At 35.6% G+C, this 25062-nt stretch overlaps 1 protein-coding gene across 2 annotated transcripts in view; it reads left to right on the forward strand.

The window, feature by feature from the left end:
- Efcab7 (EF-hand calcium binding domain 7) overlaps positions 1 to 25062 on the forward strand; it is a 52234-nt gene that overhangs the window by 9899 nt on the left and 17273 nt on the right. For both annotated transcript variants that reach the window (XM_029539918.1, XM_021200448.1), the window contains exons 3-9: positions 3660 to 3871; positions 4954 to 5040; positions 6084 to 6279; positions 6702 to 6820; positions 15374 to 15515; positions 20969 to 21078; positions 23856 to 24013. In XM_029539918.1, the coding sequence (XP_029395778.1) occupies positions 3660 to 3871; positions 4954 to 5040; positions 6084 to 6279; positions 6702 to 6820; positions 15374 to 15515; positions 20969 to 21078; positions 23856 to 24013 (1024 nt within the window). The remainder of the gene's footprint in view (positions 1 to 3659; positions 3872 to 4953; positions 5041 to 6083; positions 6280 to 6701; positions 6821 to 15373; positions 15516 to 20968; positions 21079 to 23855; positions 24014 to 25062) is intronic.

Consider the following 25062-nt stretch of genomic DNA (forward strand, 5'->3'; position numbering starts at 1 on the left):
TAGGCAGAAATCCAGTTAATTAAAACTCCAATTTGCTGCTATTGCTAAAATACCTGAGCTTTTTTTTCTTTTGAAAATAGACATTAAATTTGTTAAGTTGAAAACTTTTAGCATAGCTTGCTTTGACATAGTACTTGAGTTGTTAACCAATTAATATGTGTTAATAACATACTGCTGGTCCTGTGAAATTATCTGGGTAGAAAACACACAGTTATAGCATCTCCAGTGCTACATGTGGTTTTGGTTTAAGGTAGAATGTTCTTTGTTGAACTGTTGGGCTAAAGACAGGGTTTACAAAGGAGTGATGTGCATTAGGACATGTCTTTCTTACTGCTCCTTTTCCTGTATACTTCTGCCCTTAGCCCATAACATATATGGTCTGACATTTCCATTCAGAGTCAGACACAGTAGCACAATGCATTACAGATACATGGAAAAGCTTAAGTAAACCGTAAACAAAAGATCAATATATAGATGTCAGTCTTTAAACATCTATAGTTAGTAAAAACTTCTCAGATGTAGAGATAACTACTTCTTAGTACATATTTTGGCATAATTAGCTTTATTTTGAGACAATTATTTTCAAAAATATAGTTTTTAAAACTGGTGATCATGCTTAGTGGTAGCAGCATTTGCACAGGCCTGAAGTCCAATCCTCAGCATTTCAGAAAACAAATGCATCCGAAGACTCTTTGGTGGTATCTGTAGTAATTAGTAATTAGTGCAGCTCATCATCCCAGCAGCCCTCAGGAAGCTGAAACAGGAGGATTATCTTAAGTTTGAGGCCAGCCTGGGCTATAGTAGAGGTGGATGTTCTAAGCAGGAGGTATTGAGGCAGCATAATAATCAAGGATTTTTGTCTGTGTCTAAAATGTGAAAAAAAATTGCAATGCTATCTGTATTGCCTAGTTTTGTGTCAACTTGACACAGGCTGGAGTTATCACAGAGAAAGGAGCTCCAGTTGGGGAAATGCCTCCACGAGATCCAGCTGTAAGGCATTTTCTCAATTAGTGATCAAGGGGGGAGGTCCCCTTGTGGGTGGTGCCATCTCTGGGCTGGTAATCTTGGTTCTATAAGAGAGCAGGCTGAGCAAGTCAGGGGAAGCAAGGCAGTAAGTAACATCCCTCCATGACCTCTGCATCAGCTCCTGCTTCCTTACCTGCTTGAGTTCCAGTCCTGACTTCTTTGGTGATGAACAGCAGTATGGAAGTGTAAGCTGAATAAATCCTTTCCTCCCCAACTGCTTCTTGGTCATGATGGTTTGTGCAGGAATAGAAACCCTGACTAAGACACTATCCATTTCCGTAAAGGTCTTATAAGTAGATAGGTAATAGTAGGTACTGCAATGAAAACTGCTGTTCACGGGACCATGCCCACTGTCAAACTTGACAACTGGGGTTGCATCCCTGGATCCTACAGGGTGGAGGGAGAAAACAAATTACACGCACATATGTGCACACACCCCACAAGCACAATAAATGATATTAAAAGATCGAATCTGTTGCTGTGACTCTAGTTTCCATTCTGGTGTGTTTTAGTCATCTAAGTGCAGTGCATTGACACAAACTGGAGGATGGGAAAGTGTCTATTTGTTTTTCAAACAGAAGTCATCACTATAAGTAGCAATATTACACTTAACACGTAGCCTTTACGTGGGCCAGAGAAATGGCTCAATAGGTAGAGGTGCTTGCCACAAAGTTTGAGAACTTGAGTTCAGTCCCAGGAACCCACATGGGGAAAGAATAGAGCCAATAACAAGTTGTCATCTGAACTCCATCTTTCTGTTGTGGCATGCATGTATAGATACACATATAATAATAATAATAATAATAATAATAATAATAATAATAATAATAATAATACAGCGATAATAGCTGTAATAATAAATACATAAGATGCAATATATTTTAAAAGATATAGAATATGTAGTTATATCTCAGAACTTTGGACCCAAAAATGTTTGTTTCTCTAGAAAACAAAGTCACCCTATATATTCTTGGATACAATGAGTGCCCAATAATTGACTCAAAGGTTTGTATTTATGATGTTGATCTAGTTTCTATTACTTTATGGGTATGTCTCTGAATTGCCTTGTATTTCCTAAACTGTATTAGATTAAAATTCAGATAATCATTTTAGTGTTAATTTATGATGCACATATATATTCCTACCCAAAATAGAAATGTTTTATAAGAAAAGTTGGTAAAAATTCAAAACACATATAGCTTTACAAATTTAATGATTTTTCCCTTATGGTGGTTTAGAAACTCATTAGTTCATTATAGACAGTTATAAAAGTAATATGTAGAAGTTCATTCACAAATCATTACATCTCTCGTATTTAACTGAACAAGGTATCTATAATTGTGTTTAGTGTTGTGTGACATATATAAATACACAGATTCTTTCCGAGGTTGTAACTCTTACAGATATAAAGATACAGGTAGAAATGAAATCCATATGATGGTTGTGTCTCTGTGATAGTTTTTCCAAGGGTTAGCAGCTTTCCTTGATTTCTAACAGTCATAATTACAGGATGCTTCCTAAAATTGCTACGATTATTAAGTATGTTTGTGTGTGTGTGCATGTGTGGTGCTTCTTTGTGCATATATGTACATGCCAAAGCTTATAGCGGTCAGAGAACAATTTGTGGGAGTTGGTTCTTTCCACTGTGTGGATCCTAGAGGGAGAACTAAGGTTTTCAGCTTGGTGACAAGTCCCTTCATCTGCTATGCCATCTCACTAGCCCTAGCTGATCAAGACTTTAAAAATAAGGCATAAGACAATACTCTGTTCCTTAGTAAATACAGATTATTGTCAAACAAGAACAGAGAGAAATTTGCTACTATAGACTTGGTCTGCTTAAACTTTGTTAATCTATGGCAAAAGAATTATTGCTTTGGGGTTACAGTGAGCTTGTTGAGAGATAGTTGAGAATTGTTTAGTAAGATATAAATTTCACAAAGGGAACACTTAATCTGTAATCCTGTTGTAATTTACTCTCATGTAATGATTTTAATCTGATTTTCCCCTCATGTAATGATTTTAATCTGATTTTGAAAAATATGCTTTTGTGGTGATTGTTTTTAGAAAATGTGTAACTTGTAGCTATGAGGAAAATTTTTTCCTAAGTAGAAAAACTTTGTCTTAAGGGGTATAAAAAGGATTAAGAGAAACAAAAGAAACAAACAACACTGGAGCCTGCCTGCTTTAATTCATTCTTTCTCTCTCTCTCTCTCTCTCTCCCTCCCTTCCTCCCTCCCTCCCTCCCTCCCTCCCTCCCCCCCCCTCTCTTTTTCTGTCCCTACCCCTTTTCTCTCTAATCACTGATTGCAGTAGTCAGCAGCCTCCATTGATTGCCGACCCTGGTCAGCTGCTATAAGCACTGACCTCAGTTGTTGATGCCACACCTTGCTGCCTGACTCAGTTTACCCTGTGGTGCCAAAGCTGATCTTTGACAGGTCTCTTTAGCTGGTAGGCATATATATATTTCTTTAGAAAATGAAGCATACATTGAATTAACTTTATAATCAACACCAATGGTGATGTACTAACATATATTGGACTTGCTTAATAATATATAGGTATTGAAAAAAAAGAATACTCAAATATCAACTCCAAATGTTACAGTAACTTACACCTTTTTTTAAATTGGGCAGCTCTTCAGCATGCAGGAAGAAATCCATCCCAAAAGACCATTAATAAGTATTGGACTCCTCAAACTGCCAAACTAAATTTTGATGATTTTTGTATAATTTTAAGCAAGGAAAAACCTACTTCAAAAGCAGAATTGCTAAAATCATTTAAAAAATTAGATGTAAATGATGATGGCGCTATTCTACACTCTGACCTTCATAAATATCTAACAAAGGTAAGACCTGGGAGACTTATGCTGTGTATATTTGTAAAGCAACTGGAGTCAAGCTTTGGCTACTCAAATCCACATTAAAGTAAGCATTCTCTCAACAAGTGCAGTAAGTGGCATGCAGTGTTTATAAAGCATTTGCAATCCTCCTTTAAAAGTGCTTTGTAAATGAAAGAGAAAGTAAAATGTTGAGCCTATGTTCCAGTCTCCTTTATGCCTATGCAATTTTTTACTGCTCAGAACTTGGAAAATCCATAATGAGTTCTTTATGGATTAGTAAAGAAAAATAAGTATAAATATGATTAGAAATAATTTTGTTTCTGTTTTTTTGTTGTTTTGTTTGTATTTTTATGACAGGTTACTCTGTGTAGCCCTGGCTGTCTTGGAACTGGCTTTGTAGACCAGGCTGGCCTCGAACTCAGAGATCCCCCTGCCTCTGCCTTCCTATGCTAGGATTAAAGGTGTGCACCAAGCTCACCATATTTTATTTTTTGAATACTTTTAGAAGATGTTATTATTTTACTTCAATATCCATTATTACAGAGTCTGTAATATAAATTTTAAAATGGAAATTAAGGATATTTTCGCAAAATTTTGTGAAATTTTATTTAATATAATCTCATTATTGCTTAATATAATTCTCATTCTGACTTACAATGAAGCCAGATATTCAAACTTATTTGTAGAAGACATTAAAGTGTATTTCCAACTGAGAACCTAAGCCATGCCTTTAATCCCAACACTTGGGAGAAAGAGACTGGCAGATCTCTGTGAGTTCCAGGTCAGCCTGGTCTTTATAATAAATTTCAGGTCAGTAAGGTCGTCATAGTGGAACTATCATAAATGAAAAAATAGTTTTATGAATATGTGAATTATTGAATAATACAATCACTGTGAATAACAAAGCATTACTTACTTGTTTTAATTTTTTTGTTTGTTTTTGTTTTTGTTTTTCGAGACAGTGTTTCTCTGTGTAGACCAGGCTGGCCTCGAACTCAGAAATCCACCTGTCTCTGCCTCCCAAGTGCTGGGATTAAAGGCGTGCGCCACTACCGTCCAGCTTAAAATAAATCTTATTTTAATTTTAGAGAGGTGAGAAGATGACTCAGGAAGAAGTGAATGCTGTCCTAAATTTGGCTGATATAAATGCTAATGGAAAGTTTGACTATGTTAAGGTAAATAAGTACATATCGATATGAACTTGCATGCTCTATAGGGAATTACTTTTAATTTTTTTCAATGCTGCTAAGGTATAACTGGGAAAATGATATGTATTTATAGTGTATGCAAAGGTGCTTTTGACCTATGCATACACTGTGAAACAATTAGACCTCATCCAACATGCAGCTTGTTACTGTTGTATTCAACTCCAGGCTTCATACATGCTAAACACACATGCTAAACATTCATGAAGATCAACTCCAGTTTCTATATGACTGTTACTTTAATATTGGCAAGGGCACAGATGTGTGCTATATACCCCTTATACTTTCAGTTTATCCTCTTGAGTGCCACATTTATGATCTGATGATATAAAAAATAATGTAGGGCAACATCCCAAATCTGAACTAGCAAAATATGAAATGCTCCAAAATCTGACACCAAACACCATGTTGGAGCACATGTGAAACCTCCTAAAAATAGTGACAAAGCTCCCTCTGGGCTATTTGGATAAGTAGCACATGAAACATAAGTGATTTTGTTAAGTAGACTCAGAGTCCTCAAGAGACCCTCCTGTATGTCTGCAAAAGCTCTAAAATCATGAGTCATTCAAAGTGCTCTTGGTCCCAGCGTTTTGAATAAGGGCCACTCTGCCTGTACGACCAAGTTAAAATGCATATACATGCACACACAGGTATACAAACAAGCATAGAGACTCCCTTCAGAAATGAACCTTTTCTATGGTGGAACACTCATAAAAATTATTTAGAACAAATGCAAGTCTATGTGTCTTGTAAAAAAAAAAAAAAATCACCTCTCCTGGTGTACCATTCGTTTTGACTCAGAGTGTGACCTCACTGATTGATGGCTACGTTTCACTAGGTCCCTTGGGGCTGGGCAGTCTGGTTCAGGAAAATAATATGAGCACCAAGTAAAGTAAGAAATGTGTTTCAGCACGAGCCTTCTCCTTGCCTACTAATGTGTATTTGCCTCCCTCGCCTCCCAAATATAGGACTGAGCATTTTTTCCACCAGCTGACTTTTTCTATTTCCTTTAGTTTTGTAAATTATACATGACAACCAGTGAGCAGTGTCTCAAGACTACACTAGAAAGACTGGAGGCCGACAGTAAACTGAGGCGTCAACAGTTTGGAAGCCACATGGAAGGGTCCCTTGAAAGGGGTCCATCACCAGCACCAAAACCATCACCTAGGGTCATAAGAAAAAATGACCAAGAAACAAGCTCAAGCAAAGGTATTTACTCTCAATACTAATAATTTCCTAATCAGAAATGGTGGATCATAATTCAAACAAAATTGTCCTTTCATCTCAGGTTATCAACAATAAGGTCACTGAGAATCCAAGAATTAGTCACCATTTCTAGACTTTCCTAGCAGTAAAAATCTACTAGAGTAAAATTTTTATTATGGAATTTTACTTGGCTAGGCTCATTATATTTTATTAAAACTAAAATTTCAGACTAAAAGGTGACATATTGAAATAAAGAATCTTATATTAGTAGCACATAAATTAAGGCCCATTAAAGCCTGGTCAGTATGAAACCTCTGATTGCATTTGAATAGGAAGAACAGAGAGTGACACTGATGCATAGACAGTGTGACACATGTTTAGAAATACACTGCTTCTGATCTCCAAACAACGGTTACTCTTTACAGGTGACACAAGCCATGCCTTACTGTCAACAACTAGAAAGTTCAAAACATCTGTTTCCTTCACAATGACCATGAGCGCTAACAGTAACCGAGACTCAACGTTAACTGAGCCAAACTTAAAGGTATAGTACTTTAAATGAACAAATTCAACTTTCTGAAAAGTTTTTGACTTTAAGATTATTAACAATTTGGGCTGGTGAGATGGCTTAGCAGTTAAGAGCACCGACTGCTCTTCCAAAGGTCCTGAGTTCAAATCCCAGCAACCACATGGTGGCTCACAACCATCCATAACAAAAATCCGATGCCCTCTCCTGGAATGTCTGAAGACAGCTACAGTGTACACACATATAATAAATAAAATAAATAAATACATAAATCTTAAAAAAAAGATTATTAACAATTATTGAGTGTCTACTGGGAATCAATGGAGTTTGTGAACTAATTTGAGTTTTTTCTATAGAATACAGAATTTCTATTTGTAATATTTTAAATTTTATCTATCTATCCACCCATCCATCAGTCTATCTATCTATCTATCTATCTATCTATCTATCTATCTATCTATCTATCCACTCATCCATCTATCTATCTATCTATCTATCCATCCATCCATCCATCCACCCATCCATCCATCCATCCATCCATCCATCCATGGGGAGGGCAGGAGCAGCATGGGCACGCCATGGTGCATATGTGGAGGTCAGAGGACAGCTTGTGGTAGTATCTCTTACCCTCCACCATGTAATATCCAGGATGAATTTGGGTTATGTGTTTTGTCTGTAGACATCTTTGTCTGCTGAGCTATCTTGCTGACCCTGGTTGTGATATTTTAAAGTAAAAATAATGAGCAAGAATATTATTTTATATATAAGGTCTTTACTTTAAAAATAGTGACTCTTGAGTTTTTGAACTTGATAAATAGATTAATTAACTATGAACCTTAGCAAGTAAAATTTTTTTGTTTGACAAATACTTTCCATAGGTGCTTCTTAAATAAATCATTGATTCAATATCAATTCCTGTGAGAGAAAGACCACAAAGTCACTTTGCTAAGTCAATATTTGTAGAGTGTTAATATTGATCTTCTTCCTTTGTTTTCCCTTTCTAGACTCAACTTTTACTAGTTTTCTTTCAGCAGAAAATAATAGCTACAGAAATATAAAACATTAACTGGAAAGTGCTAGGATACATTAAGAATGTGCACCTGGAGACCTGTGTGAAGGGGGGAAATGGTTATGACCACACACTATAACTGCTGCTAGAGAACTGAACTGATTGTTCTCCAGAGCTGCATTCTTGTTTCAAATAACAACTCTGTATTTGTTATTGAACTCTGAAGTCCCTTATATCTTTAAATTGCTAGATGGTGACATTTGTTCTATATTAAAATTTTAAAACATCATCTCTAAGGAATTTCCCTCTGACTGTTTAGGAACCTGCACACCCTAAGCACTTTGGTGTGCCTGTCCGGTATGCTCACACAGGTTACGTGTTCCAACAATATTAGTTTTCCCCAATAGAACCGTTTTGTATTTTATAATTAAGTTAAATATTAAAATATTAGCTTGATTAATTATGATTTACCTAATTCTAAAGTATATTTTAGTCATCATGTAGAGATATAAATAATTAACCATATAAATACATTTTGTTTTATTCAGTCCAAACAATAATTCTTTCTTTTTTTTCTTTCCTTTTTTTTTTTTCTTTCTTTTTTTTTTTTGTAGTTTTTCCAGACAGCCTTGGTTGCCTAATAACTTACTCTGTAAATCAGGCTGACCTCGAACTCAAGAGATCTGTCTGCCTCTGCCTCCTGAGTGCTAGGATTAAAGGTGTGCAGCACCACCTAATAATTTCAATCAAGTAATTTGTGTCAATTATTTTGCTTAGTGTAAAATATGGATCTTGAATTAACAAAATTTCTGATTATAAGCTGTCATATGCCAAGGTAGTATGGCATAGTATTATTGTTATAACAATTGTTATAATAAATATTTATTGATTGTATACTTTGCAAAAAAGAGTCTTCTTAGATTTGATAAAAAACTCAGAATAAACAGGCATGAGAGTAAATCCTAGCTATTCCCTAATGATCATGTAAATGGGATAAATTTAACAACCTCTTTTTTTGAGTGTGATTTTCCTTAACTGTGACTTGGGATTAATTTTATTTTATGTATTTTAAAAGATGTAAATCTTTTTCAAAGCATTTATCACAGTACTAGGGACATAGTCTCTTAAATACAGAAAGTATTACAGAACTAAGACATGACTACAATTCTTTTTATGGAAATGAGATGGTGAAAGTCTATGAAGGAAAGCTATTTTTGTATTGGATTGTGAAGGGGATAGGAGAAAGACCTACCTGAGAGGCTGATAGAATTATCTGATCCAGCTTGTCCTGTGGTAGCGCTTGAGTATACTAGGACCAGGAGGGTCTAAAGACCATCCCAGGATTAATCTGCGGGCTATAGAGAGTGATTTTATACATATACGTACACATATATGTGATTTTATACACACACACACACATATGTATATGTATATAAGAGTCCACTTATATTTTGCATCTAGTCATCAAAAGTAAGAATTATTTTCTTTTAGCCTCTTGAGTACCTAACTATAGGCACCATGCTGAGCAGCCAGATTGTAAATCATATATCCATACATTTATAAATGATTTGAATTACAGGAGGAAAATAAGCACTTTACAGAGGCTGTACATGCATGACTTCTATTGGTAATACTTCAACACTGTATTATCCTTCTCTTTTTAATCCTGAATTCTCTCTAGTTATGGTCTGTAATGTTCAAGAAATGTCAAGAATTTTCTCTTGAGAGACAAATAGCTTTAACTTCCTTGCTATAAAGCCAGTCACAACTAAAATTAGAGTAGGCCAAAAGTCAGCAGTTGTATCCCCAGAGATATAACTCTGCCTGTATTCATACTCCTAATTGCCTAATTATATATCTTAGAAATGTATTTTATATGATAGGTACATTACACACACACACACACATACACGTATATACATATCATACACCACATGTATAGTATACATATATGGTATGTATTTACAACATGTTATATGTCTATAAGCTGTATGCATGTGAAATATATACACAAGTTCTCTATAAAACAGTATAACTATGTCACATAATCATATATACAAATATAGCAAACAAATTGAAAGTGGTTAGTCTTAATTTTGGTTAAAGCACCAGTTATGTTTCTTTTTCAAAATGTTAAGCAGTTTAACCTGTCAATTAAAAGATAAACCCATATTAGTTTTCTTTTATAAATCATCTTTTATTTTTTTTAAGTATCCTTTAATAACAAAAAGGTTGACAATTTTTTATCTACTTTTTCAATACAATGAAAGCAAATACCTTCCAATAAAAATGTGCCATGGGTGTCCTGGCCACACTCTCCTCTGTGCACACCCACTTCCTAACTCCTGCTCGCCTGGATAGCTGGTAATGCAAAGTCACACGTGAGAACAGGGTTTACCAGAGTGACCCAGAAAGATGTAACTTAATTGGTAGGGTTGTTTTGATCACTATTTTCTAATTTAAAATCTGTAGTTTGTGTCTTTAGTATTGCCCCATTTCTTATGAATGAAATAAGTAAAATCTGTGAACCACAGTGAAATAACAGTTGTTTGCATTTATAGGAAAACTCTTGAATTGGTAGAATCTAGCACCACCTCATGCCCACTCTAAGAATTACAAGCTGTTTTATTTATGAAAAAATATATGTCACACATGGAATTTCCTCTTCTATTATTATAAAAACATTATAAAATTCAGTGTACTTCTATCTTCTCATAAAACCTCAGACTATCAACTTGGTCTACATTCCATTCAAATTGATTTATTTGAACAACTCAGACAATTTTTCAGTTTTTTTAACTTTTAATTCTTAATGTGTCTGACTTCATAACCAATAAAATAAAATAAAAACCCAAACCATCCAACCAACCAACCAACCAATCAATCAAACAAACAAACAAACAAACAAACAAAAAACTCTTTGTGTGAGTGAAAAATCCTGTTTTAAATAAAATTTCAAGTTGAATAAGCATTATGTGTGTAATAAGTTTGGTAGATCTTAAGAAACCAAGTGTTTTTTCTTAAATGGTAATGCTCAAGATTTTCTTGTGACGTTGTGTGCTGTCAGAACAGTATGACTTCACCAGTGTTCACTTGGTGTCAATCATGTGGCACTTGCCTTACTTTTGCATAGCTTCCCATGTTGTTTCTACCTCTGTATGGAGCTTGGCAATCTTCCAGCTTCTTTTTGAAACTTACAAATTCTTTTCTATTGTAGCTATTTTTCTAGACCTGGAACTTGGGAAAGGTCTCTGATAAAGATGTTAGCCTTCTCAGCAGCAAGCTTTTAACAGTCATCCAGCAGCCCACGGCGCTGCCTGCAGAGGAGCTGTCCGCCACAGACAGCTTCTTTCATTAATTTCCCCAATGACACACGTCATACTAATTTCTAATATACTAAACACAGTGCATTCAAAAAGAAAAGTTCCTTTAGGGTGCTGAAAAGGCTCAGCAGGTAAAAGTTTGACAACTTGAGTTTAATCTCCAGGTCATCCAGTAGAAGAAGGGAGCCGACCCCCAAAATATGGAGTGCTGCTACACACATGATTATGATGCAAATATAAAAAAAATGTGGCTAACTTCTAACAGCTTCACTTTTTAAATTAAAAAAAGCAAAACACTTAAGTTTGTTCTAGTCCTTAAGTATTGGAGTAATTCAGAATGATAATGGTCCAGCACTGTATCATTCACTGAGTATTCTTTATGTTATAGATGATTGATTATAATATAAGCTTGAGACTTGCTTTGCAGCTCACTTTAGGAAATCATGTTAGTGCTTTTGTTGGTGTCTTTAATTTTGAGGGAGGATCTCACTGTGCGGCCCTGACTATCCTGGAACTCTACTCCAGAGTGGCCTCAAAGGTGCTACATCCTCCTGTTTCTGCCAAGTGTTAGGATTATAGCAAAGCCACCATGCCCAGTAGTTATGGCATATATCTAAATGCAAAATAGAGCAGAACTCGGAATAAAACTAATGCTACTGAAGAGAAAGGCTTCTGACGTCATTGAGAACTGTGACACCATACTTACCATGCTGTTTTTCAGGCTTCTCCTATCCTTCTTCTACTAAAAAAAGGATCTCCTAGATTGCCTTTTCAGTTCTCTATCTTTAAAATGATCTGACACCCTTGATGTAAAACCACAAAATTTAAAATTCTCCAACCCTACCCCCAAACTGCAAACACTAACATGCTACCACACAGACTAAGCTCCACACCTGACTTCATGTGATGGTTGTACCTCAGCATTAGGCGTATGCTATATGCTTAGGCTATGTGTAAGTCACGCATAAGAAACAGTAACCCTCATGTTTACACTTGGATCTCATCTCAAGGACATCATGTTATGTATAAACAGATATTCTAAAACCTGAAGAAAAAAAAAAGCAATGTCTGGAACACTTCTGGTCCCCAAGATTTTAGACTGAGACAGTCAATCTGTATTGTGTAATTTTGAATTGTCCTTTACCACTGTAGGTAGGTAAATTTAAAGCATGTGTTCCTGAGGAACACCTGATGGAACTGAGTCTGCTAATTCTGTAATCAAAGCTGATCAGGTGTGGGAGGATTCAGGGAAGAAGTACAGAGGGTCAGGAAATTGAATAGCGATTTGTAGCAATGGGGAATGGGGGACTGGGGGTAACCACTAGAAAGTCCCAGATGCCAGGGAAGCAAGAGGTTCCCAGGGCCCAACAGGGATGACATCAGCCGAAATACCCAACACTGGGGAGATAGAATCTGTAGAGACCATATCTAATGGATATGTACAGCCTCTGGTTGAGGGATGGGGGCCACCCACCCATCTCAAAAATTTTAACCCAGAATTGAGGCAGGAGGGAGAGGGGATGGGATACAGGGCTTGCAGAGGGGAAACTGGAAAGGGGGACAAAACTGAAATGTAAACAATTTAAATATCCAATAAATAATGAAAATAATAATAATAAAAAAGAAAGTAAAAAACAAAAAATACTAGACAGGTGTGGTGGTTCATGCCTATAATATCAGCACTCAAGAGAATGAGGAGGATTGCTGCAAGTATAAGGCCAGTGTTGGCTATAAAATGAGGTGCTGACACAAAAAGGGGGGATTTACATCAATTGAGAAATAACCAAACATAAAATAAAAAATAACAAGTACATACATCAGTGCTTACAAAGAAATTGATATATAAAATAATTTATTAAAATATAAGAAACTGCCACATCTACAATATAAATATGAAACTAGGAGATAAATAGGCAGTTCACATGAAAAAAAAAACAAAAAATTATAAACATATGGCAGAATATTAATCTCTGAAAGTATAATCAAAATTCCAATTTATGTAAAAGTTATTAAAATTCCATTTTTTCTGTCAGTTACATCTGATACATAAAATATCATAACACTATGTTTTGTGTACCCATACTTTGATTAGAAAATTTTTCTCCACAATCCTCAATTTTTTTCATAACATAGTTTGATCAAGTTTTATTATAAAATTATTATATTTCATACTGTTGTTGCTCATAAAATAGCATCACTGAGTTATAATATGGAATGCATATTAGTAGGTCTAAACTGTACTTTTTCTCTAGGATTTCTTTTTAGAGAAATTATTTTTTTAGGAGAAAAACTTAAAGCAGTATTCATGTTAAGATTATCTTTGCTGATGAGAAATTGGAAATGAACTGAATGTTTAACACTTTATTTTTCAAGAGCAAATATTTTTGATGTAAGATTAAATTTTAAAAACCAAAAGAAAATGGTATTTTTTAGAATATAAAGCTTGATTTCTATAAAGGTTTGTATTAGAAAAGATTATTTTATAATCATAACATGATAACAGAATTATAGGGATTTTTTTATCCTAAGTTTTTGTCTTAAATATATAGATATATTTAAAATAATGTTATATAAATAAACACTTGGGCAGTTTTGCCTTTAAGAAGGATTGAGAAGCTGGGTGAGGTGGTACATGCTTTAAGTCCTGTTGTTGGGAAGCGAGAAAGGCAGGTGTCTGTGAGTTCAAGGCAGCCTGGTCTACACAGTAGTTTCTAGGTCAGCTGGAGCTAAAAAGAAGAGAAGAGAGTGAACAATTATTCTCCATGGAAATAATGGTTTTTAAAGATTTATTTATTTATTTTATGTATATGAGTACACTGTAGCTGTCTTCAGACGCACCAGAAGAGGGCATCAGATCCCATTACATATAGTTGTGAGCCACCATGTGGTTGCTGGGAATTGAACTCAGAACCTCTGGTGGAGCAGTCAGTAATAAATTTTAGTCTTGCTTCTTCATTGTACGTCTGGGTTCTTTCCCGTTTCTGGGTATTATAAATAAGACTGCTAGAACATAGTGGATCATGTGTCCTTATTACATGTTGGAGCATCTTCTGGGTAAATGCCCAGAAGTGGTATAGCTGGATCCTCCAATTGTACTTTGTCCAATTTTCTGAGGAACCAACCACCAGACTGGTTTCCAGAGTGGTTGTATCAGTTTGCAATCCCACCAGCAATGGAAGAATGTCCCTCTTTCTCCACATCTTCACCAGCATCTGCTGTCACCTGAGTTTTTGATCTTAGCCATTCTGACTGGTGTGAGGTGGAATCTCAGGGTTGTTTTGATTTGCATTTCCCTGATGACTAAGTATGTTGAACATTTTTCTAGGTGCTTCTCAGCCATTTAGTATTCCTCAGTTGAGAATTCTTTGTTTAGCTCTGTACCCCATTTTTAATAGGGTTATTTGGTTTTCTGGAGTCTAACTTCTTGAGTTCTTTGTATATATTGGATATTAGCCCTCTATCGAATGTAGGATTGGTAAAGATCTTTTCCCAGTCTGTTGGTTGCCTTTTCATCTTAATGACCGTGTCCTTTGTCTTACAGACGCTCTGCAATTTTATGAGATCCTATTTGTTAATTCTTGATCTTACAGTATAAGCCATTGGTCATTCTCTGAGTAATGGTGATCAGAGCTGAAGAGATGGCTCAGCCCTTAAGAGCACGTACTGCTCTTGAAGAGGACCCACGTTTGGTTCCCAGCATCCTATCAGGCTGCGCACAACTGCAAGCTCCTGCTCCAGGGTGTCTGTCACCCTCCTCTTGTTTACACAGGCACCGGCCTTGTTGGCATAAACTCATACACATAAATTTAAGAAATAAAAATAAATCTTTTTAAAAATAGAAAATACTAAGTGATAATTGTTTTTTTGTCACCTGCTCAGTTTATATCACTGCCTTCCATCAATCAGACAAACATTTATTGAGCAACTACATTGTACTAGGCACTGCTTTTGGAACTGGGAGTATAGTAATTTTGTGTGTATTCTGTTTCTTAGCTTGGCCACCATAATCTCCCCCCCCCCCATAGACACACACACACACACACATGCGCACTCGTATACTGCTGACAATTATGATTGATTTATTCATTTCTGTATTTTATCTCCTATGGCTGTACACTCCCAGACGGCAATAGCTTCGTTCTCTTTGACATTTCCTTTAGATTGTCCCTTGGTTTCTCCTCAGTATGTATGCTAGAACATTTAATAACTACTGTTTGAAAGCATTTCTCTTTGTTTCAGGATTGGCAGTGTGCACAGTCAAAAGGCTGCTTCTTTTTAGAAGAAGATGGTGAAGTCGTCAGTCATCAGTACAAAATGCACATAGCTCAGAGATCTGTGCTTTACCTAACAATTAAGCCATTAGATCTGAGTCAAGTTGAAGGCAAGTTCATATTTCCCGTTTGTTTGTTTGTTTGATTGTTTGCTTATGGGCAGGGGTACTGTATACTTCTGGCTGTTCTGGAACTCACTGTGTAGACCAGGCTGGCCTTGAACTTACTGAGCTCCACCTCGGAGTGAAGGAGTGTGCCACTAAGCTCAGCTATTTTTATTTTTAAATACCAAGATACATCCTCCCTAAAAATACTTTGTATTTTCTAGTCATAGTTAAGAAAATATTCTGCCAAAGAAATGTATGGTTTTGTTTAGTTTTTAGTTTAAAAATTATGTTTATTCTTCATATATGTTTAGTTACATGAGTATATTTTGATGAAAATATCCTATACATTGAAGAAATCTGCCTAAATCCTCCTTTCCTTCCCATTTCTCTCTAGTTCCTTTTGTTACCTTAAGCAGTTTGACTTCTACTTGTATGGCATATGTACATATAGGTTCTTATGTATCTGTGTTAAATCCGGGAGCCTGTATTGGCATGGCTCATCATGTAAAGGCATTTGCCACACAAGTCTGATGACCAGCATTGTATGTAAATGTCCACCTTGTAAAGCTGGAAAGAGAGAACTGACCCCATAGGCTTGCCTGTGACCTCTACACAAGCCCTTTGCCGTGTGAGCCTCTCCAAGTTCTTTTCCCTCTCATACACATACAAACTAATAATATCTTTTTATTAAAATCTAGGAACTACACTTAAGAGAAAAGAGATGATAATTCACTTATGATTATCTCTAATTATACTTATCTTCCTAATAGACAGCATAACCTTGCTCTTTACAGCTAAAAGAGAGTTTTCCTTTGTGTGTTTGGAAGTGTATTTATACTACATATATCTGTTCTTGTCATTGGACACATTTATACATATATTTGATAGATAAATATCACTACAATAAGTTAAATTGGAGTAGTATGGGTCAAATGGTAGGTTTAGTCTGAGATTTTCTGGGAGCCTCCATATTGATTTCCTGTGGGTGTCTTGCTACATCTCCCACCAGCAGTTCTGTTTGCATCCTTGTTGGAAGTACTCTTTTGGCTCAGGATTGTTTTGTCTGTTCAGGGTATTTGATGCTTCCCTGTGAGCTTTAAGATTGTGCTCTCTGTTTAGTAAAGAATGGCATTGCAAGTCAGGAAGGCATTGTCTTGAGTATGTAGACTGCTGTTGATAAGATCCCCATTTTCACAGTGGGAATGTGACCTTCCAGTCAGTGGCTGTGGTAGGTCTTTCCCTCTCTTGCTGTTATCTTAAGTATCTTTTGTTTTAAAGTTACAAAAATACTTTTATTTATTTGCAAGGATTTTTTTAAACTAATAATGTTCATTTTTTAAAAAATAAAGTTTTCATTGTAGAGGCCTTTTGTCCCTTAGTTGGGTGTATTTTAGGGTTTGTTGTTGATCTGAGGCAATTGTGAATTGGTTGCTTTCTTGATTCTTTTCTGAGCATGTTTGTTGTTGGTATAGAAGATGGTTACTGGTTTTGTGTGCTTGTATACTACCACTTTACTGACAGTTTTTATTAAATCTACACATTTTCTAATGGAGTCTTTAGGGTCTCTTATGTGTTAAACTTTATCTAGAAATAAGCATTCCTTTATTTATTTTATTTTTTTAATTTTGAACTTTGATATTGAAAATATTGCAAATAAAAAAATTTCTCAGATCTAAAGACTGCACAACTTTGAAAATCTCTATACAATAAAGTAGCTATTCAGTTCTTTCTTACCCTGACATGTAACCTTTCCTTTTCCCTTTTCTACATGTTGAAGTACATCTACATGTACATTTGCCTATATCTATATAACTATATAATTATATATATACATATATACATATACATGTCCATTTATTATTGTCTAGATTCTGCATGTGAGGGAGAAATGCAGGGTCTTTTCCTTTCTGAGATTGTGTGACCTTACTTAATAGTGTACTTTCTAAGTCCATTCATTTTCCTGCAAGTTTTGTGATTATATTTTTCTTTAGAGAAGAGTAGTTATTCATATATATACATAAATACACAGCAGGTATTCATTATCTATTTATCTGCTGATGGACATCTAGGTTGATTTCAATCCTTTGCAATAGTGAGTGAAGCAGCAGTAAACATGGGGACCTGTCTCTACAGTAGGGCATGGAGATCTCTGGGTATATGTCAGAGAGTGAGAAAGCAAGTTAAATGGTAGTTCTATTTTTAATTCTTTGAGAAATCTCCAAACTACTTTTCAGAATGGCTGTAATAATTTGCACCCAACAGCAATGACTAAAGGATTCCTTTTTTTGTCACAAACTCTCCAGTATAACTGGAGTGAGCTAGCATCTCTAAGAAGCTTTAATTTGCATTTGCCTAATGGCTAGGTATATTGAACAGTTAAAAACAGTTAGGGAGCTGGAGAGATGGCTCAGCAGGTAAGACATTGGCTGCTTTTCTAGTAGACCTGGTTCAATTCTCAGCACTTACATGGCAGCTCACAACTTTCTGTAACTTCAGTTTTAGATGATCCAACACCCTCTGGAATATACCTGTAGGCAAAACCACAAATGTACATAAAATAAAAAAATAGTTATTAACCAATTGTATTTCTTTCTTTTAAACTATAAGATTCATTGCCTATTCATCGGCAGTTTTGTTTCTTTAACTGAAACTTTTAGATAATAATGACAGCCTCAGTTAATGAGTGGAGTAGAGGCCATACAAGTTCAGTGTTAGCTCTCTATTCTCATGGGAAGAGATCCTTTGTTAACGTATTCACCAAATATTTAGTGAGATTCCTATGTATTAATGGTCAGTTTATTCAAGTACATAGAGGCAAAAGTACCTTCTCCCAAGGACTTAGATTTTAGTAGAAGCAATACAAGTGTAAAGGTTCCTAACCCTAACCCTCACCCTCACCCTCACCCTCACCCTCACCCTCACCCTCACCCTCACCCTCACCTTAACCCTAACCCTAGTAAAGGAAGTGGCATANAGAATTGAGTTGGAATTTTGATGGAGATTGCATTGAATCTGTAGATTACTTTCGGCAAGATAGCCATTTTGACTATATTAATCTTGCCAATTCATGAGCATGGGAGATCTTTCCATCTTCTGAGATCTTCTTTGATTTCTTTCTTCAGAGACTTGAAGTTCTTATCATGCAGATCTTTCACTTCTTAGTTAGAATCACACCAAGGTATTTTATATTATTTGTGACTATTGTGAAGGGTGTGGTTCCCCTAATTTCGTTCTCAGCCTGTTTATCCTTTGTGTAGAGAAAGGCCACTGATTTGTTTGAGTTAATTTTATATCCAGCTACTTCACTGAAGCTGTTTATCAGGTTTAGGAGTTTCCTGGTGGAATTTTTAGGGTCACTTATGTATACTATCATATCATCTCCAAATAGTGATATTTTGACTTCTTCCTTTCCAATTCATATCCCCTTGATCTCCTTTTGTTGTCTAATTGCTCTGGCTAGGACTTCGAGTACTATATTGAATAGGTAGGGAGAAAGTGGGCAGCCTTGTCTAGCCCCTGATTTTAGTGGGATTGCTTCAAGTTTCTAGAATTTTAAAGAAGGTATGTCAGTTATCAACTGCTATAAATTAAAATACCCCCAAATTCAATGGCTTAAAACAATTAAGAACTTGTTCATTCATGAATCCGTTGGACTGCTAGATAGATATTTTAGTCTGAGCCAGTCATAGCTTTTCTGTGCAGTGCCCACTCAGGTTTGCAGTCAGTGACAGGTTAGCTAGTGGCTGGCTTTATGCTATTGTCTGCATTCCCCTATGTGTGCAGTCTCATCTGGGACAATCTGACTGCCCCATATGATCCTTCATCTTCCAGTGAACCGGCCAAGCATGTACTTTTTTACTTTCTTACATTGTGACAGGAATCTGAAAAGGGGCGGAAAAAAAGCAGAAGCACAGAAGATTGTCCTAATAGCTGTGGTCTCAGAACTGACACTTCTGAGATTACAGCTAACAGAGTGTTACTTCTGTTATGTTCTGTTATTCCTAAATCCCAAAGTCCAAATCAATAAGACTGAAAAGTAAACTTTATCTCTTGATGCAGAATCTATCTAATTACATTGTAAAGGCCTGTGAATGCAGAGCGGGCAGCCATTTTTCTGCCCTCTCACAGGAGGCAAGGGAGCAAGCATTATTTTCCTGGAAGGATAATGAAGAAAGTGGAGGTGGCAGAATATTCCAGATGAAGTGCAGTCAGGAACTCTGTGTGGAGTGTGGGGTACAGAATGGGGGTGGTGAGGCTAGAGACATGGACTCAGAGCATGTACTGCTCTCTGTCCCAGCATGGAAATGGTGGCTCACATCAGCTGCTAAGTTCAGCTCCAAGGGACCCGACACCCTCTTCTGGCCTCTTGAGGCTCCTGCACACGTGTGCAGGCAGAAACACATACACATAAAATAAATCTGTCTTAGAATGTAAGTGGCCCTTCTGGAGGAATAAGCAAGGAGAAGTTGTCAGTGGTTAATCATAAGGAACAAGAATATAAACTGTAAGAGATTCCCCTAGAGTGAGAACTTTTCTTTTTTTTACTAAGAGAAATGAAGTTTTGGAAGTGAAAATTTTTGGTTATGATTTTTCAAGCATATGATTTTTGAATATGTATCTGAGTTTTGTTACTGATTCTATTGTGGCTAGTACACTGTTTGGCATTTATTTTCTGTGTGTTCTTAGAGAGTCTCGGATTTGTTGCTTTTCTTGCTTTTGAAAACTCCTCTTCCTTTCTTTCTGCCTTCTTTCTTCCCTAGCACACCTCCTGCTGTGTTCCACCACAGACAACCCTCTCTCCTTGGAAAGTGCCTCAACCCTTTAGTTGTGACATGGCCTCAGTTCTGATAAGTTTTTGTAGTTGACCCACTTTTCCTTATTGGCAGAACAGCGTACTTTCAGCTTGATCTCAGCAGCAGATTTGAAGTATGGACAGCGTGTGACCTGACTGTCTAAGAGTATAGATTGTTTTTAACTCCTGTGGTTGCCCAGGGCAGTGTCAGCACTGGGTCCCATACTTCCTTAATGAAAGGCTGTGCTTTTCACTTGTTTGACTTGGTCTTGTACCTCAGCTATTGTTTCTCGTTGTTTTTTGTTTGTTTATTTTTGGTTAGGAAGAACATATTGAGATCAAACCAAGGTTTCATGCATGCTAACCAAAAGTTCTCTCATGGAGACATGTCCAGCCCTTGAAATGGGTCTTTGATGATTTCAAGAAACTAGTCTTTTTAGAAACTGAGTGTGGAGAGAATGTTTCTCATAAAATTAAATATAATAGTGGCATATTATAGATATTAAGATATTTGTATATAAAAATGGAATATATATATATATATATATATATATATATATATATATATATATTTAAATCTACTGGGTAAAGAATTTAAAAGAGTGTGTAGTGCTTGCTTGACCTGAGGTGGTTTTGTTAGTGATGATGTTGTGTGTATTTCTAGGAAAACGTTCCCCCTGGTTATCGGTTGACACAGCCTTATATATTCTTAAGAAAAATGAGAATCCAGCGGAGCCACAGCTCATATGCTTTACCGAACTACGAAACAGAGAAGTACACATATTTTTTAATGTTTAAAAATGCAATATGAAGTCAAGTTGAGGAAAATAATAGCTGTTCACTAGTATTTAAACTCAAATTTTCTGTATTCTATTGAAAGTATAGGCAGGTATATGTAATATAGGAAGACATATATAATATAATAATCATTATGCTACTACATATGTTTCATTCACTATAAATGACTTTCTTATATTCTGAGGTTTTGGGGAGTGTGGTTTGAGGATTGATTGACAAGTGTCCTAATCCATCTCATGCAAATATTTTTTTGTTGTACTCAGTAAAAAAAGTTGTGTTAGATCCTCCTCACTGTCCAAGTACATGTTTCCAGCTCCTGGAACCATCGTTCTCCATGTTTTCCTTACTTGTACTTCTACTACAAAGCAGGACCACTTCAAAATCACAATCCTCAGGGGTCAAAACAGTCTGATGGAAAGAAATGATTTTAAATGTTTTTATATGTTGCCCTTGAGGTGTTCTGGTCTTTTCTGATTATGTATTTACTCAGAGGCTAAATATGTAAGTAGATACACACATGTGACTATTTTATAAGGACTACAAAATACAATCTACCACACAAGCACAGAAATAATACTATCCAAAGACTTACTTCAATATCATATTTAATCTTTATATTAGGTAAGTGATAGACAAACATTTTCCTGATAGAATGTTATATCGAAGTATTTATTGAAAGCTTCCTAACAGACCAGAGTGGTTATTGCCAGAACCACATAAAATGGCAGAAGTTAACATTTTTACTAAGCTCTTCTTCAGTGCTGACTACGAAGTGAAGCTCAAGATAAAGCAGTATCGGAAACAGTAGCTTTTCCCATTTGGTTTTGGGTAAAATGACTCTCTTGTAAGATTGCATGTGTAAAAACAATCATTCATAGCAAGGCTATGTTTCAGCTGAGTTTCTGTGTATCTCTTTATAGGCTTCTGGCCATCTGTAATATTTCATATTTATAAAGGATTTTTACTAGTACTTTTATTATCACAGTTATTTTCCTTAGGAAGAGTTTTGAACCTCAGAACTTTCCACTTGCCTTCCATAGTGGCATCTCACCATTATAAGTGGGAAGGAAGTTTATGGGATCACATACATTAGGAAGTAACAACATGTATGTGTGTGTGGATTATATATATATATATATATATATATATATATATATATATATATTGTTTGTTTGTTTGTTTTTTAACACAGGGTTTCTCTGTATAGCCCTGGCTGTCCTAGAACTTGCTCTGTAGACCAGGCTAGCCTTAAACTCATAGTTCTGGTCTCTGGCTTCCAAGTGCTGGGATTAAACGTGTGAGTCACCATGCCTGGTTAGATATCTTTTAGCTCTTATATGTCACCCTATATATTTCCAAAGCATGGATTTGGTAGTTTAGTTTTCATAATGATCCTCAGTTACATTGAAGTAATTATTCTATCAAAATAGGGCTTGATGCCAACCTCAGAGTGATTATGGTTCTAGGATAATCATGCAGAAAGAATCTAGAACTAAGATGAACATCTGGATAACCATGCAGGAAGAGTACTGCATCTAGAACTGAGAGGAGTGACTTGTTTATGAACCTCCAGGATGACCTAAATAGACATAGAGTTTGAAAATATTGCGCACTATTTGGTGGCTACTGTGTAGCACAAGTAACTACACTTAGCTGTTATCCACACCAGTGGAATATGTAGAGTTAAGATGGTAATAAGAAGGTCCCTGGTTTTTATAAGAAATATTGAGGGTCCAGAAAGCTCCTAGGAGGTACATAGAGGAGTATGGATTGCTTTTTCTGTAGGACAGGCAAATAAAGCATTTTCCTATACAAATGTCTTGATATCATTATAAATATCTAAAGTTTGTTAGGAAACAGTTTTAGATAAGCAAGTCTGTATAAAACTCTATATCTTAACAATCCACATAAAAGTATTTTGTCAAAAACTATAAGGGAGATCCACAAAGATCAATACCTCATGATTTCATACACACACACATACACACACAATGAGAGAGAGAGTCAGACTTACAGAAGCAAAGATGTGTTATGTGACTTTCCTATAATACCAACTCTAGAGAGTCAGAGGCAGGAAGTCTACAAATTCAAGGCCAGCCTGGGCTTTATAACATATTCAGGGCCAACCTGAAATATATATATATATATATATAAATTGTTTCAGACGATCTGAAAAAGTAAAAAATATATGAATGCCTGACTTAAAAGTCAAAAAATAAACAGCAGAAAAGAGAGTAACATTGTGATCCACATAATTCAGGTTTTAAAAATATGTTTAACTCATGTACTTAAAAATTTAATTTTCTTGGTTTTCACTGAAATTAGTTTTAAAAATCATATATTCATATTTTAATCATAGTAGTAGGAGATCCTTAGTCCTTTTCTTTAAGGAGCTTAGTGTTTACGTAAAAAAAAAAAAATCCTAAGAATACTTTGCTTCATGTTGAAGACATTTGTATCACAAACATTTGTGAAAATCTTTGGTGATGACTTAGATTATATGTAGCTTGTTCTTTACTTTTGTTTTTCAGTAATTTTGAAAACATAAAGAACCATAGTCCATGGTCTTACTCTAGGGCTAAGTACAAGAGAGAAAAGAAAAAGAATCTAAAAACAGTGAAAGCTTAATAAACTATAACTCAATTGATAAATGTTGACTTAAATCAAATGATGTCTAAAGTTTCCCCCTCAGAAGAAAGATTTAAGTCATTAAGATTTTTGGTGTTTATTTTCTTTAATTCTTTTGCTAAAAGGTGTTTGGATGGACTGGTGAACTAGAACCAGGAATTTATTGGTTAATTCCTTCCACAACTGGCTGTAGGCTAAAAAAAGAAACAAAACCAGTAACAGAAGAAGCCCAACTTGTACATAGAGATGAAGCAGGGGAATTATCTCTTACAAAGGAGTTTAGGTAAGTTTTGTCAGAACTGTGCCATGCAACAAAATATAAATCAGTCACCTGTCTTTACCTATTTTCTCTGGCCAGCTCCTATCCCTATCTTTCTGCTTTAATTCAGCATCTTCCACAGCATGATGGGTAGTGTGCTTAAAATATGAGAGAGGAACAAAAAAAACAATACCTCACAATTTCACCCTAGGGTTCTCATGATAAAAATCAAATATGTGCAATAACAGATATATTATTTACCTTGATATACTCATTCCACGTGTATACATATACCAAAGCATGCCATGTGTAATAAGTATATACTTTTAAAATTCACTAAGTAACCAAGAGTGACTTTGTATTTGCAAGTCTAAGATTATCGTTAATATCTAGGTTCTATGCACTTGTCCATATTAAATGTATACCTCTACTAGGTTCTTTTCCACTAGACATTGCCTTTAAAGGTAGATGTTTTAGTTGCACTCATAATTTTGCAGTCAAAGGTTCTACCGCTGAGCTATACCCACTATTCTTTTTTTTTTTGTTTTGTTTTTTCTAATGAAAAATTTTACTTGACATCTAACATCTTACTTATTGACTCATTTATTGAATCATAATAACTCAGGATCTTATTCTCCATTCATCAATTGAGCCAAGGTTAAATACACATTTACAATACACTGTTAGTAGCAACAGAGATATGCTGAACTCAGCATCCAACCCCAGATGTATAGCAAAATCATTGAAACCTCAAGACTGTCATATATACATATATAACACATATATAACACATATACATTTTACTACCTTAATATTTTCCCCAGTGAATAAAGCAAGAGGAAAAAAACTCAACTACTGTGCAAACCAAAAAAATAAAGATAAAAGATAAAAATTGATATTCTTTTCATTGAAAAAAAGATTTTTCTTTCACACAATCCATACAACCTCAGTTTCCCTCCCTTCACTCTTTCTAGCATACCCAAATCTCCCCTCTCCCCTCCACCCACTCCTCCTTGCTTTTATCTTTACCAAATTCTTTTTGTCGTGTTTAAAATATTGAGAAATCTGTTTTA

The sequence above is a fragment of the Mus pahari genome, chromosome 6 (genome assembly GCF_900095145.1).
Source record: "Mus pahari chromosome 6, PAHARI_EIJ_v1.1, whole genome shotgun sequence".
In the NCBI taxonomy this organism is placed as follows: domain Eukaryota; kingdom Metazoa; phylum Chordata; class Mammalia; order Rodentia; family Muridae; genus Mus; species Mus pahari.